The 16621-nt window shown below is 43.4% G+C and overlaps 1 protein-coding gene across 1 annotated transcript; it reads left to right on the top strand.

Annotated features, from left to right (window-relative positions):
- The first annotated feature begins 307 nt into the window (after positions 1 to 307).
- Positions 308 to 8191, top strand: FGF23 (fibroblast growth factor 23). The gene is made up of 3 exons (XM_054016334.1): positions 308 to 610; positions 2506 to 2609; positions 3995 to 8191. The coding sequence occupies exons 1-3, from the start codon at positions 388 to 390 to the stop codon at positions 4418 to 4420; spliced, it is 753 nt and encodes a 250-aa protein (XP_053872309.1). The 5' UTR covers positions 308 to 387; the 3' UTR covers positions 4421 to 8191.
- Positions 8192 to 16621: the final 8430 nt, after the last annotated feature.

Here is a 16621-nt window from a genome sequence, read left to right as displayed (position 1 = left end):
TATTATTTATTTATTGGTAGGGGAGTGGAAAGCTTTCAGATGTCAGAGTTTTGCAGATGACATTATTTGAAGGCATGATTAGTTTTTGAGAGCTGTCTTTAGAAACCTTACATTCCCTCCAGAGATCCTACGTGCATTCCTTTTCCCTGGGTCTTTGAGGTCTCAGGACACTCCTAAAAATGTTGCTTTGACAAAACCAAGGATGTGGACAAGTTTTTCCTGTGTGATGTCATTCAGCTGTCCTTTATAAGCCGCTGCAAAAAAGTAGGGAACCCATCTGAGGATTCATACTCCAAATACACGCAGAGAAGGCAAAGAGAGACACACACAGGAGTGAGAAAGTATCAAGTTTCAGATAGCTGCACTAGCCACTAAGGAAGGAGCACCATGTCACAGCCCAGTCAGTGCAGCCGCTTGGACTTCATGCTGTTTCTGCTATGCAGCTTCAAGGCTATTGCTGCCTTTCCCAACTTCTCTCCACTGCTGAATCCCAGCTGGGGAAACACAGACAGCCTGATGCACTTGTACACATCTACTGAGAAGAACAGCTTCCATCTGCAAATCAACCCCGATGGTTATGTTGATGGCACACCTCACCAATCCATTTACAGTAAGTAGTGTACTAGTCACACAGCCGCCTCCCAAACAGGGGAAAGAGCTCAAGACTTTCTATTGTACAGGGTCTAACTCAGGTTAGACGGGGAAACAGATAACTATCAACAAGAGACTGAAAGTACACTGAGTTAATATTAAGACCATATGCTGGACATGTATTCAGACAATGATAGCAAGGATTAATGTAATGGTTGCATTGCCCCCAAGTGACAAATAGAATTTAGTTTAAATCTTTTTGTTTAAAAATAGTTAAAGCAGTTTAAAAAATGTAAACTACATGATCATTTAATAGTAATAATGTACTACAGATCCTAGTACCTGTAGCACTCTGCAGTCAAAAACCATCAGCAGCATCTTCTCTCCAAGATATATCATTAATTTACTCTGCAGGAGTCTAAATTTAAGTCAGATGGTGGCATGTTCAGTGAAGCCACTTATGCTTCTAAGGACCATATTTTTCAAAGAAAAGCACATTGAGTAAATGGATGCAAACTGGTTGTGCCCACAAAACCTGCACTGGTGGACACAGAAGGAGAATTGCATCTATGCAACTGCCTGCCTCATTTGCAAGGGCATCTATGGTTCCTTTCTCTCAAAATTTGCTCAAGAGACAAGTTTTAGAAGTGGGCATCTAATCTGTGTGTGTGTGTATAAAGCACACTTTTGCATATAAAATAGGTAGTTGCACACACAACTGCAAATTAAATAATGGGAACTTGAAAATGGCCAGATGGTGATTGGTGAGCAGTTAAGTCATTTGAGTTTGCCTTATTGAGTTCAATGGTATTACTCGTATAAATAACTGCTCCGGTTCACAATTTGGCCCAAGGAGATCTACTTTTCTTGCACAATACGGCTACACTTCTTTGGTTGTTGAAAGGTTAGCCCTAACACCATAGCTTGTAGAAACCAAAGCACTTCATTCACGTGTCTTTGATGCTATTTTAAAAGTGCTCTGCCCATTTCAAAACAAATTCTGATCTTCTAGGAATATTGAAGATTGTTTAACATATTATTAACCCATTGCAATTCTACTAATCAAGAATGAAAATCTTCCTATGGACAGGGAGTATCAGGGGGGATGTGTAAGAAAGAGAAAAATTTGTTTTCCATTTATATAAAAAGTACTGAGTATTAAATTATGACTGTTTTGATCAAACCAGGAAGCAGAATGATTGTATATTATTAACTCAGTTAGGACTTGTTGATTAAAGCAGACACAAAAGGGCCTGCATCCCCTTTCTGTTATGCCAGTTTTACATTGATATTATTCCATAAACTTCAGTTAGTTACATGGCCATAATACTTGTGCGACCAAGTGGAGAATAAGCCCCAATAAAATTACACACTTTGTTAATCTTTTGATAACAAAATTCACCTGTTGCAATGAGGTGAGCAGGATGGAAAGTGACAGTAAATATTCAGGGTGCTGCAGTATCGCTAAGATATCATGATCTCCCCTGGGATGAAGTGCAAGATGTAAAAATTAACTTTGCACCTGTGTTGTGTGCATTCAGCCAATGAATCCCATTGCAACTACACTTTCCTTGATATCATGGCATAAACGCATGCTGCATGCTCCAGAGAGAGAGAGAGAGGGAGAGTGGCTTAAGCAAGGATTTCCCACTAAGGGTAAATGCTGAACAGCTGAAATCCAGATGTACAGTGGAATTTGCTCAGAAAAAGGGTTCAAGAAATATTTACAAAGGTAAAGCCAAAACAAAAAATGTTCTGTGTATTGGGTTTACATTTTTAAAGAATAAGAGGATACTCAGCAAAACTGTAGTTAAACTCCAAACACAAGAAGTGGATGCAAAGAAACTGTCAGATAAATTAATATTAAAAGGATCACCTATGCCCCATTTAAGACATCTTCATTTTTTTAAACAGGTGCCCTAATGATCAAATCTGAGCATGCTGGCTATGTGGTGATAACTGGTGTAAAGAGCGGGCGCTACCTATGTATGGACGTTAAAGGAAATATCTTTGGATCGGTGAGTGCTCCTAACTTTACTAAGACTAAAGTGAAATGCAGAACAGGTCTCTTATTATTATAGGGCCAGCTCGTCAGCTGGTATAAAGTTGCATATCTCAAGTCAATGGAGCTATGCAGATGTACAGCAGTTAAGGACCTGGACCTTGGTTTAGGTTAAACTTGCTCCTTTTAGTCAGTTATATTGAGCTTCATTCTACCACACTGGTGCAAGTGAGATCTCCACAAAAGTCACGGGTGTTACAGTGGAGTACGCAAGGTCAGAATTAAGTCAATAGTGATCGGCCGGAATTTTTGCTGTCTGCAGTCCAGGCTGGGAAGTGGCTTCGACATGAGAGCCTTCATAAAGATAGTAAAATATTTATCTTGTATCTCAGAGTTTCTGAGAGGTTTTCAGCAAAGATCTTTATTCAAATAAAACTAAGTTGTTACCTAGTCTCAATCAGAGACTGGTGAGAGATAAGGGTCGGATCCTGCAATGCACTGAGTTCATCCTAGAAGGAACCAAGCACCTCAGCTCCCACGAGAGTCAATGAGAGCTGTTCAAAACTTTACAGGTGGCCCTCCGCATCTTGCAGGATAGGGCCTTAAGAATAGCGCAGGTTGCAATTTTTTATTTTATTTTATTTTGACAAAAAGGTGCAGATTCAATTGACCCAAATGTTTTACGAATTCAGGTCAAATTGTTTTTTGAGGTTTTACTGGAAGGGGGGGATTTTTTTTTTAAATCAAAATGTTTGATTTTGACATTTTCTAAATTAAATGTTTAAATTTGAAGCACCCTTTTCATTTTGAATTTTACTGGTTTTATTTTTTATTTTTTTTAAAAAAGGTTAAAAACACAAAAATGATTTTTAAAAACTTTTCAGTTCACCGAAAAACTTGAAAAAAAAAAGTGTTTTGGGTTGACCCCTTATCATATTTTCTCTGACTTTTTAATTCAGCCATCAAACTAAAAAATCAGTTAAAGACACGCCCCGACTTACGCAAGGGTTCCGTTCCGGAACTCCTTGCGTAACTTGAATTTTGTGTAAGTTGAAAACATATACCCGACTATTACACACACAAAAAAACCCCAACCCCCCACCTCCCCCCGCCTCCCATTTCTAGCTTATGGAAGTTTTTCCGTAAGTGTGGATTTGCGTAAGTAAGATTTGCGTAACCCAGGGGATATCTGTATTTGCACAGCTCTCCCTAAGGCCCTTGTCAAAACTGAAAGCTCCAATCCTGTACTCCTTTCTCTCACAAAATGGCTGGTTCAAGCCAGTGGGACTATTCCCATGACTAATGCCTGCAGGATCTGGCCCATCGCCTTTGCATTTTGTATTGACACTTATTAACAATTAAATCCTTCTATTAATGATTGTTCTATTTTTGTTTCCTAAGCATTACTTCAGTCAAGAGGACTGCATATTTAAACAAAGAACACTAGAAAATGGATACGATGTGTACCAATCTCCCAAGTACAACTTTCTGGTCAGCCTGGGCAGGGCTAAACAAGCTTTCTTCCCTGGTATGAATCCACCACCGTACTCCCAGTTTTTGCCCAGGAGAAATGAAATCCCTCTGATCCGATTCAACACACCTGAACCCCACAGGCACACTAGAAATGCAGACATTGATCCCCTCCAGATTTTGATCCCACAGGGAGAAGCCTTTGACACAGGACCTCAGAGGTTGCAGACTCACTTTGCTCACCTGCCTAGAGAACCCATGAGAATTAATCCAAATGATGTGGTCAACCCAGATGACCCACTCGCCATGATGGATGTCAGAAGGAATGGAAGTCCGCGCTTTTATAATACAAGATAGCCAGGGCCACGCCTCTGCAGCGAGGAGACACGGGTGAATATGTTAGAGAGAAAGAACTGGCTAGAACCCTAAAATCTTTTATATTCAACATCTAACTTTCACAAGGCCTGTTAGAAACCTGAAAAGCATTTGAACTCAAGCTTCGTTCTTCTAGATGACGTTACAGGAACATGGCATTGTATGTTATTTTACAGGTGGAGCTTTATTTTACTTGAAATAAGCTGCATTTGCAAGGTATTAACACCAAACATTTTAGGGTCTTGACTCTCCTCTAGATTACATTAGAGTTATTTCACTGAAGGCTTAGTCATTGATGTTATGCTACTGAAGTGGCTGGGAGGAGAATCGGGTCCTAGAATGTTTAGAACTCTAATGTAGGCAGGGAATTTTGCTTCTGACCTGCTCTTCAAACTTTAGGTCAGGAGGCTGCACAAGCACAGCCGTCTAAATTAGTGATTGTGTATTATACAGAAAACTTTATTATGTACAAGATTAGAGCCTGAGTCTCCTCTCATACCAGTGAGAATCCAGAGTAACTCTGTTAAAGGAGTTACATTGGTGTAAAAGTACAGTAAATGATAGGAGAATTTGGTCCTAATAACTGACTTACTAGTAGGGATATAATAAGAACTGGCTCAAACTAAACCCAAACTGAAATTACTTTGAGGTTTTGTTCATAGCTCCCTCTATACTATACAACCAGGTGCCAGAACAGAAATGCACAAATACAAAGAGAAGAGTTATATTCTTAGAATTTCCAACCTAGAAAGAAATCGGAAATACCAGAAATAACAAATTGTGATAATACTGCGTTGAACAGCTTAGCACATCAAAGACGTCTGTTAGAAAGAATCATAGCTGCCCACCTATGTATCATAGGCCCCATAATGCTAATAGCAAATGGAGATTCTCCTCTAGCTGGAATTGTCAGGGTGGGTGTTTTAGGAATAGGAGGACCTGAGTTCTATCCCCACTATCTCCATGATGTTCTGAGTGATCATGGGGTGTCTAGAGTGACAGCAGTGAGGTTCCTACATTGCCCCATGTTTCTTTATACATTCCTCTTAATAGCTCCAAGCACTAAGAAAAAAAGCCAGCCTAATTCTAAACCAGAGAGGTCAGTATACATTATGGATATGTTTGCTCATTGGACTTGAACATCCATCCACCTTGAGTTTTACTCATCTTTAGTTAAGATGTGGATGCACCAAAATCTGTAGCTAGTAAATTCAAGATGAACACACCTCAAAAGGATCAGGAGTTTGACTAGGTTTAGATAAAGTCTGTATGGTCTGTCTGAATTTTATCGTAATCATCTTGGGCCTTCCGGGCTGGAAAACTCCCCAAATCAGGCTCTTTCATGATGAGATTGTCTGGTACTCCCTGAGTCTGGTTAAAGCAGAAAAGCTCTAAAATTAATGTGGAAGTTCAGCTGTGCGCCCTGAAAGACTCAAGAGCAGAGGAATGAATATATGGAAGAAAAAAACTGAAACAGGTATTCAAGCTTCCCAAAAGGCTGGGCTCTGGGTATGGATGATGGTTCAAGACAGTTCTTATTTTATCAGAATTCTAACATGGGGAAGCCTGCCTAGACATGCGGTCGGAAAGGACTCAAGTCCAGCAGGCAGCGTTCTCTTTCCTGACTCAAATGGCTACCTATGCAGATGAGGGAATGACGGACTGATCCTGCTTCTAAGTGTCTTCCGTCGGGCAGAATCAAGTCGCTAGCACCGAATGTGCAGACAGATGTGGAACAAACCATAGCACTACCTGCTAAAACACAGGAGTGTTTCAGGAAGTTTCTCAGGCCAGATTAATCCATGATATAAATAAACTGACTCTTATAGCAGGGCTGAATCTGACCCTGCATCTTTAAACTTAAAGGAATCCATGAGATAAGAGCATTGACTCTAAGCCTCGCTTTGCTTTCCTATTGCTACTCCAGCCACAATGAACAATTAAGAAATGAGGCATAAGGAATCCAGATTGGAGTCATCACAAGATCAGCAGTCTTGCTAGTGCTCATCATCAGAAGCTTGTTTTCTGGCTTTGGAAGGGCCTTTGCATGAGAGGAACTGCAGTGCAGAGCTTTTCATTATAGATTAAAGGTCAGATCTTTGGTATAGCTCCACTGACTTCAACAGAGCTAAACCAATTTGCACCAGTAAGGATCTGGCCCAGTGTCTACATATAGCTATTTTCCCATCTCATCATTCTTACTGGACCTGATTCTGATCTCACTTATATAGATTTTAAGTCCATGTGACTGCATTGGAATTATTCCTGATTTACACCAGAGAGAGATCAGAATCAGGCCCAAAGTGCTCTGCAGAAGAGTCTAATGTAATGGATGTTTAATGTGTTTTTATTTGTGCATTTTCTCCTCCAGATGCAGATTTATCTGCATACTATATTTATTAAATGCATTTAATAGCCCTCTGACATCCTAATAACTGTATAATAGTCTAGACTATAGGGACATCTATAAGATATAGCACACCTGATTCTGATCTCACAACTGTGAGAATCAGAAATTAACTCCACTGAAGCAATGGAGTTACACCAGTCAAGTGGTATCAGAATAAGGACCACTGCTTTCAGTGGAATTGCTCTGGATTTACAAATGAGCGCAGGATCTGTCCTGCTGCTGTCTTTTAAATTAGCTTTCTCTTTCTTACATGCCATCAAAGTTTGAGCTGGAACAGACATTGGGCCTGTTTCTGTTCTCTCAATAGTTTTACCTCTGTATAAGTTCACTGATTTCAGTGGAACTACTCCTGATTTAGACCAGTGACATGAAGGCAGAATCAGGCCCAGTGAACCAAGACTAGGAAAATTCTTTAAATCCACAACAAATACAATTTAGCTGTAAATGGTAAACTCAAGTCTAAAAGGATGTTGGAGAGGTTCTTACCATCTTAGCAGGACTCTCTCCCATGTTGTCTGTACAATGGTCAGGTATGACTATTTCTATATATTATCTTTTTAATAATTCCACTTGATTCCTGTACCTTTCTGATTGAACTTTGCTCCCAGAGAACTCTGGACTGCAATAGTAGTTATGAGACAAAGACTACGTGCTTTTCCAGAACCTTTAAGTGGAATTAACACTTGCAATTTCCAAAAGGAAAAATCATTCTCCCTTAGTGATTTAAGTTGGATTTAAAGCTGAGCATTAAGAATAAATGTATATTCTCATAGGGCCCAGTTCTCCTCTCATACCAATGTAATTCCGTTTGCTTTAGTGGAGTTACACCTGATTACACCAACATACATGAGGAGAGAATGAGGTCCATAATCTAAATTAAAGGCAGATACTGCAGCCCATAGTCACATGAGTGATCCTGCTGAACCTAATGGGGCAGATGTTTAGCTGTGAAAATTGTCCTAGCTCCATTGACTACAAGGGAGTCTCCAGGACTTGAGTTAATGAGTGTAAGGACTCATGTAAGTAAGGGCTGCAGGACTTCACTGTTGTGTAATACTGCACTACAATCATAAACACAAGAAATGGTGGGGTGTTTTTTGGGATGGAGGAAAAAAGGGTTGTTTTAATAAATTATTCTCCACCAATAGTCAGGAAACGTAGAATGGCTTTTGCATCAAAGCATATGTTTAACCATACAGAACTGAAGTGGGATTTGAGAGTTCGTTGTTCGAAGGAGGTGCTGGCCATCACCAGCTTTTAAGAAGAAACTACTTGTTTATATTGCAGTATTTATTTATTTATTTGAACGGTTACACATGTGGCAGAATATTTATAATGTATTCAAAAACGGTTTCCTTTTATAAAAATTCCAATAAATCTTTTTTCTCAAATGACAGCTATTGCCTTTTCTTCAAACTTCTGCTTTCATAAGAATCAGAGGTATGTTTCCCAAGGCATAAACAAATCTATACGTAGCAGCTGCCATACATGCAATAGCCACGGATCCAAACACCTCAGGCAGAGGTGCTAGAACTAGGGGTGCTGCTGTACCCCCTGGCTTGAAGGGGTTTCCATCACATACAGGGTTTACAGTTTGGTTCAATGGCTCTCAGCGCCCCCACTACACAAATTGCTCCAGCCCCCCCGATCTCAGGTCTCACTCTTGCCATCTCATTGCTACCACTGGCCTACGTGAAATGAGTTGGGAGTTCCCAGCCCAGTTCCCATGGGATATGTATCCACATCATAAACCCCATTGTAAGTCTTGACAGAATGGCCAAGCATTGATAATAGATCGTGGAGCTTCAACCACCCACACACCCTCCTCTGAGATGATCCCAGGACCAGATTGTCCATAAGGCATCTGAGGCCATTCTTAGGGCTCAGAGTGCTTTAAAGCACCCCACCCCAAAAGCTGTGACTGTCTCAGTCTCCTTGGCCCTGCCCCCAAGCAACTCAGCCAAGAGCTAGCAGGGAGCTCCAAAAAAGCAGGCAGTCTTTGGACCTAAAGTACACCTTCCCTGCAGTGCCCTTCCCTCCTTCCCACCCCCTCCCCATCCCCTCCCCATCCCCATCCCCATCCCCAGCTTACACTCTGCACCCAAGTGATAGCTACAGAACATGGACAGGAGAGAAAACTGTTAGTGCTGCAGGGTTGCAGCACTTATGTAGCTGCTCCTGCCACTCATCCCCTGATTAGAAAAGAGAAAGAGAGAGTCTCTCATGGGTTGAGGAACTAAAGCCTGGAAGAGATGGCTGGAGTGAGAGCCCAAGAGAAGGACAGAGAAATGGACAGGGGTGGTTTTATTTTTTTTTCCTTTCCCTGGTCAGCAAGTTCTCTCTGTTGTTTTGGTGTGACGTGAAACATATAGATCTTAATCTGAGGCCGGGAGTACACTGAGCAAGGAGAGAGACTTGAAAACTCTGTACTTTTATGGATTGGCGAGGTGTTATCAAAGGAGTTATTTCTATGGGCAGATCATCAAGGAGCTACTTTAGCATGATGTTGTCGAAGGGGACTGTATGTCTGATTATGCCATAGAATGATCAGTGACAGCTGGAACCATGTTGCTGGCTCAGGTGCTCTCCTTGCAACAGGCATCCCCTATAAAGTAGTGCACATGTAAGACTGAAGCCTTTATCCCTGAGAAGGGGGTGTGATCCCTGACCGTAGACCAGAGGTATTCTGGGAAATGTAGAGCCACATGGCTATTTTGTCCTAGATGTGTCTGTTTGTAAACGGCTAGTTACAGAATGGGATTTGAAGAGTTATTATGTATAGTAGTCAAATAGCAAGATGAGGTAGAGCCAGGCCTACTTTGTTCTTTATTAAATGAAGAGGACATTTAACTCTATTAGGTGTGGAGATGGTGTGCAAATTGGAGCAACAAATGGCAGTATCAGGCCCATGACATTTATGGGTAACATCTGCCAATAAAATAGCTTGAGCTGAAAGAGTTAGCACAGAGCTCATGTCCTAGTGAAAGGAACGTGGGAAAGCGCAAAAGTCAGAGTCTAGCTGTGAGGCACACACTTCTATGCTCATTTGTGATACAATCAACAGGGGAAACTATTTATTTTAGATCTTATTGTGTCCTCATTAGCACAGTATCTGAGCGCCTCACAATCTGAAATGTTTGTATCCTCACAACACTGCAGTGAGGCAGGGCAGTGCTATTATCCCCATTTTACAGATGGGGAACTGAGGCACAGAGACAAAGTGACATATCCAGGGTCACACAGGAAGTATGCAGCATAGCTGGACATTGAACTTGGGTCTCAGGCTAGCTCCCCAGCCACTAGGGCATCCTTCCCATCTGCCCCCGGGTGCTGGCTTCTTGCCACCTTGCGTCATTGAATGGAAAAATTAAAAGGAGAAAGTTCTTGTGTTCACTTTCCCAAGTTCCTTGATGAGATTAACCAGCTTCTTGCTAACTTGGAGGGAGCAGAAAAGCAGGAGAGATGGGTGTCAGTTTGCCAGCAGTCAGCTTGGAGATGGACAGCTTATTCCTCCTGGTTCTCCATTGCTCTGTACCTTGCATAGGCATTTATACCAGTGCAAAGTGGCTGTAAAATGTTACCAAGTCAGAATGACCGCTATCCACCCACTCTGCACTGGTGTAAGTGAGTACACAAGGTGCAGGGCAAGAGAGACTCCGGTCTCCAAGAATACTAGCAACAATCACCTAGGAAGGATTCTAGAAGGGCAAAGGGAAGACATCACTAGTTTGCTGGCATTTTTCTTTTTTTCCTTCTTAAATGTGGTCTACTTAAATTCATATTGTTGGCAGTAAACTCTGGATACTTTGGTTGATTAAATAGTGTTGCCTTGGTGAACAGCTTCTTTTTCTCCTCGGCTTCTTTTTCTTTCCGAATGCACAGAGCGCCCACACCTCCAGCAGACGTCAATGAGACTGCAGTGCTCAGCCCCTCAGAAAGTCTGGCCCATGGTGTCTCAGGCCAAGCATCCAAAAACTGGAGGCACTCAAAAGCAGAGGCAAATGGCAGAAAAGTGAAGAAGCCAGGAGTGGAGAGTGAAGGAGCCATGGGGCGGGGAGGGGAAGCAGCCACGGAGGCAGGGCCGGTGCAACCATTTAGGCGACCTAGGGCACTAGAATTGGGGGGGGCCCGCCATTTTCTTTGGCAGCGACCGTGGTGGCCAGATCTTCGGCCGCCAGCATTTAGGCGGAGGGAGCTGGGGCAGTGGAGCACAGGGAGGGCCACCTGCAGCAAAGGGGGTGGGCTTAGGCGCCCCAAGTCTGGGAGGTGGGAGAAGTGAAGCAGCGATGGCGTGCTCGGGGAGGAGACGGGGCAGGGGTGAGCTGGGGCGGGGGGGTGCCTCAGGGTGGGGAGCTGCCAAGGGGGGGCGCCTCAGGGCAGAGGGGGGGGAGCTGCTGCAGGGGGGGCACCTCAGGGCGGAGGGGGAGGGCCTCAGGCCGGGGGCTCGGGGACAGGGGGGGCACAAGGTGGAAGTTTTGCCTAGAGCGCGAAACATCCTTCCCCCGGCCCTGCACGGAGGGGAGGGAGGAGAGACGGGGAGGACGTAGAGGGCTAATAAGGAAGGAAGCAGCCATATGGGTGAGGGGCCATAAGAAGGAGCCATGGGGACAAAGGATAACACTTTTTCACGGGCAATTTTCCAGCTAAGCTGAGGCCCTGGGCTGAGAGGGAGGGTTTTCTGTACGTTCTGCAGTTTTAAGGTTATTTTCCCCTGCCTTTTTCTACTTCAAAAATGACTTTAAATCCATCAGAATGTGAACACAACCTTCTGGCAGCTACCCAGAGCCCCCAGCTTACTTGGGGAAACACCTCACAAATTTCTTCACATAGGTTTAGAACAACTATAGAGACCTAGAAATTCACTGCTACTCCCCTGCTGACTGGGAGGTGGGGTGGGAAAAAACACCCAGCCACTTCCCACTTTCCCTGGTTTGTGCAGAGGAGAACCCTTCACCCTTCCACTGGAATTGATGGGGTAAGAGAGATTACTGGATACCACCAGTTACATAGACCCAGGGATGCCCAGTGATTCTGAATCACCTCACCCAGCTCTGCTGCGCTGTTTAACGGGAGTGAGTAGGCGAGATGGAGCGCTAAGCAGAAGAGAATGGGAGAGTGGAAGAGCAAGTTTGTTACAGAGTGCAAAGAGTGCAGATGGCATAAGTGACAGGACTGGGAATAAAGAGAGTGATCAGTGGTGAAGATGAGAGAGAAAGCAGGCAAGATCCAAGGGGAGAAGAGAATAGAGCAAAAGAAGACAGGGAACATACTGTATTAAATGTTTAATAAGACACACCACTTAATAGATATTAAATATCTTGGCATTAAGCTAACTCAATCAGAGGGCAAAAATAGGAAGCGGACACACGCAATATGCCACACCCCCCTACAGCAGCTTACCTATGGCAACAAAATGATTAGGCCTACACTGCTGACAGATAGTTAAATGCTCCCCAGCCCTCTACAGCTATCTCATATACCTAATAGTGCCAGACTCATTTTTCAGTAGGTTTGGCTTGGCAAGAGAAGGGAAAACTTATCTGCCTTCCAACCACTGAGTATTTTGCAGAGGGAGCATTCTGTCGCCAAGATTGGGAATCTGCAATATATTCCTCCTTTTGAGGCTCTGATGAGAATTGCATTGTAAGTGAGTCAGATGAGAAGCCACTGCTTTCTGAGCCAGTAACTGTTTGTGGGTGTATTTGTGCAGTAATAAGTGTTCTGGCAAGGCATGATAGTCAAACAGCCAAAGTGCGCGTGCACACATAAAATAGGATGGAGAACTAAGGACCTTTCTCTCCAAAACAAACCTCCATCACTTGAGCTACCAGAAGAAACTCCATTAGTTCTCAGTGGCAAAGGGTTTTAACTACTGCAGGGGTTCTCAAACTGGGGGTCGTGACCCTTCAGGGGGTTGCAAGGTGGTTACATGGGGGTTGCATGCTGTCAGCCCCAGCCCAGTTCTACCCCAGCTCTGCTCTGCCTCCAAAGGATGCCAAAACAGAAGTTCACCCAGAGTGCCATTTTCCCTAAGGCCAACCCTGGGATTGAGACAATATAAGAGGGCTTGATTGTTCAGCAGCTGAAGAGATACATTAAATGCAGACTAATCAGAACACTGAGATCGTGGGGAGAGAAAGTAATTTATAATGTAACAGTCAGACACACAGGTGCGTATTTTCTCCTGAAAATAATGGCCACCTCTACTGCTAAAAAGCTAAAGTACCTTGAGTCTTACATTAAACCTGGTTTTACCAGCATCATTACCTCAGTCATTGAAAATCCACAATGCGTCATTTGCTGCGAAGTTTTGTCTGCTGAACCAATGAAACCATGCAAACTGCAGCGACATCTTGAAACTAGTCATCCTGAGCATAAAAATCAAAACGTGGATTTTTTCAAATGTATAGAAGAAGTGGCCAAGAAAGCCAGGCTCCATGCAGGTGGAAGTTTCTGACAGCAAATGTCCTCAGCTGTGGAAGCCTCTTATATTGTGTCTCCACGAATCACTCATGCCAAGAACCCACATATGATAGGTGAGAAGCTTGTTCTGCCAGCGTGCAAAGATATTGTGTCGCTTATGTTTGGCAATGATACTGCCAAAAAGCTTAATATGTTTTCTATGTTGAATGATACTGTGAAATGCAGGATATGTGAGATGTCTGAAGATATCAAAGAACAAGCTGTGCATGAAATTAAACATTCTGCTTTTAGTATGTTCAGCCAGCAACTTGATGAAACTACTGATGTTACTAACTGCGCACAACTGATAGTTCATACAGTACGTTAATGCCTGGGATGTTAAGGATGAATTCTTATTCTGTGAACAACTTAAAAACAACCATAACAGCACAGGACATTTTCAATAAGATGAATGCCTTTTTCAAAAGCAATGGCATTAAGTGGAAAAATGTTTGTGGTATATGTACCGATGGTGCTCCAGCCATGATAGATGCACGGTCTGGCTTTCAGAAGAAGGTAAAGTGTGTGTCACCTAATGTGATTGTCACTCATTGTGGAATCCATCATCAAGTCCTAGCTGTAAAGTACATTGTCAATGTACCTTAATGATGTAGTAGATGCTGTTATACGAGCAGTGAACTTCATTAAAGCGTACGTTATGAATAGTCGTCTCTTTCGAGTGCTCTGCAACGAAATGGGTGGTGAATACAAAGTTCTGCTTTTCCACACTCAAGTCTGATGGCTTTCTAGGGACATTCATTAAAGTTTTTTTATACTTTGTGAAGAGATGGCAGAGTTTTTCCTGCAAAAGAGAAACAAGAGCTGAACAAAAAGTTCAGTGACAAGAAATGGCTTCTCTGCTTGAGATCTTTGATAGGCTTAATGACCTCAACCTGTCACTTCAGGGAAAACATTTAGTGTTGATAGTCCTAATAAAATCAGAACCTTCCAACTGAAGTTGGATCTGTGGCGCAGTAAGTTGGACACAGATATGGCATGTTTCCGACACTTTCCTCATTCAGCGGAGAGGAGGAAGTCAACATTGATAGTGCTCTCAAGTCAGGTATCAGTGAACATCAGAGAACCCTTCATTAAGAGCTCTCGCACTACTTCCCAGTGCTACCAAAAACACTTCATTCCCCGGTGGAGAACCCTTTCAGCGTGATGGCTGAGCAGTTACCTGCTCAAGATATTCATGTACAGGAACAGTTTGTCGACATGATCAATGATGATGGAGCAAAAGCAAAACTCACACAGCTGCCTCCAAACTAGTTCCAGTGTTCAGTTGCAAGTGAATATCCACTGGTGTCTGAATTGGCCCTGAAAGTCCTTCTACTATTTCCCACTACCCATGAATGCAAGAGTGGGTTATTCAGCCTTCCCACAATAAAGATGAAATCCCGAAACCGGCTTGATGTGAAGGACATCATCAGATGCGCCCTTTCTAACACAAGACCAACAATAAAACTTCTTGTGCCAAATGAACAGCATCATCCATCACACTGATTTTTTTGGCTGCAATGATTAATTACTGTCAAGTATTAAAATAAAATTCTACTTAACAGTAACTATTGATAAGCAGAAAAAAGTTATTTTAACAATAATTTGATAAAATGTATTGTAGTCTTAATTTAAAAGCAGTGAGAAAAGGTAAATTCATTTTAAACAACAGACAAATTTAGCATTTAAAATAGTGTTAAAGATAAAAAAGGTGTGTTTTTAATTTATAGGGGGTGTGGGAAGGTCGCACTCAGAGGCTTGCTGTGTGAACAAGGTCACCAATACAAAAAGTTTGAGAACCATTGCCCTACTGCGTAGCCTCTAATGGGACTAGAACCACAAATACGTCACAAGATTGAGTCTGTCCAGCAGAGGGCGGTGTTGCACATAAACATCAGCCAGCACATTACAATCTGCCTGTCAACTTTTCATGGGATTCCCTCCACAGTTGGGTCTGTAAAGTTCTTTTCCTCTCTTATCTCTCTGTCCATATTCCCCTCCCAAAACTAACCACACAAAAGGGTCTCAAATTTCCCTTTGGCCTCATGCTCTCAGTGTTACATTCACTAGTCCTCCTTCATCGAATCAGTTGTTGATTCTGTGTTTTACACTTGCTTTCCACTAGCCATTCCAGCTCACAGCAAAGCCCAGCTGTGAAGTTGCTCATAGAAAAGCTTAGCACTATCATCCAAGTCTCTGACACCCTCCTACATGGAATTGTTCAGACTGTTCACTGTTGCTTCCTGAGATCCCCATAACAACATTTGTTACCACATTGCTATGTGGAGTTTGATTTTACAGATTTTCTTTTCATGCATGACTATGACTTAAAAGGAGAGAATAATGGGAGAGGAAAATGAGGCCCATAGTTTGTTTAATGCATTTGAATAACGTTTCTTTTGACTTTCCTGTACATCACACGCCTCTTAAGACATAGCTTATACAAGTGAGCTCTGATATGTGAAAGGGGCCATTTTCATGTTAGTTGTACATGAGTAGCTACATGCTAATTATATGGCATGTATACATTATACATAGAGTGCATATACCTGAAGTTACCAACTCAGCCCCACCACCAGCCTATGTCTTACAAGTATGGCTTACATACATTTTTGTTCTGTAGGCACAAATCAGGTCAAACTCATCTGGTCTGGGTTCTCGTTACAAGCTTGAAATAGCCCAGGTTCATTCACAGGTTCCTTCTTAGGGTTGCCAGGCGTCCGGTTTTCAACCAGAACGTCCAGTCAAAAAGGGACCCTGGTGGCTCCATTTAGCACCGCCGACCAGGCCGCTAGAAATCCGGTTGGCTGTGCAGCAGGGGCCCGGGGCTGAGGCAGGTTCCCTGCCTGCCCTAGCTCCTTGCGGCTCCTGGAAGTGGGCGCCAGGTCCCTGCAGCCCCTAAACGCATAGGCAGCAAAGGAGGCTCCGCGTGCTGTCCCTGCCCCAAGGGCTGGCTCCACAGCTCCCATTGGCCGTGCTGCGGGTGTGGTGCCTGCAGGCACAAGGGTAGCACATGGAGCCTCCCTGCCCACTTCCGCAGCTCTCATTGATCACAGTTCCCAGCCAATGGGAGCTGCGGAGCTGGCCCTTGGGGTGGGCACAGCGAACAGAGCCTCTCTGGCTGCCCATGTGTCTAGAGGTTGCAGGGACCTGGCGCCCGCTTCCTGGGAGATGTGGTAAGCGCCACTGGGATCCCGCACCCCAAACCTTCTCCCACACCTCAACCCCATGCCCCAGCCTGGAGTCCCCTCCTGCACCCAAACTCCCTCTCGGAGTCTGCACCACCCAACACCCTACCCCCGTGCCTCAGC

Source organism: Malaclemys terrapin, chromosome 1 (assembly GCF_027887155.1).
Source record: "Malaclemys terrapin pileata isolate rMalTer1 chromosome 1, rMalTer1.hap1, whole genome shotgun sequence".
NCBI classification, from domain to species: domain Eukaryota; kingdom Metazoa; phylum Chordata; order Testudines; family Emydidae; genus Malaclemys; species Malaclemys terrapin.
Note: the sequence above shows the minus strand (reverse complement) of the source record. Positions and strands in the feature narration are given on the sequence as shown.

What these genes read in the sequence shown, in the direction of transcription:
- FGF23 (XM_054016334.1), top strand. Translation starts at nt 388, where the DNA reads ATGTCACAGCCCAGTCAGTGCAGCCGCTTGGACTTCATGCTGTTTCTG. An exon ending in ACCTCACCAATCCATTTACA is followed by an intron (nt 611 to 2,505) that starts GTAAGTAGTGTA and finishes TTTTTTAAACAG; the next exon opens with GTGCCCTAATGATCAAATCT. An exon ending in AAGGAAATATCTTTGGATCG is followed by an intron (nt 2,610 to 3,994) that starts GTGAGTGCTCCT and finishes TTGTTTCCTAAG; the next exon opens with CATTACTTCAGTCAAGAGGA.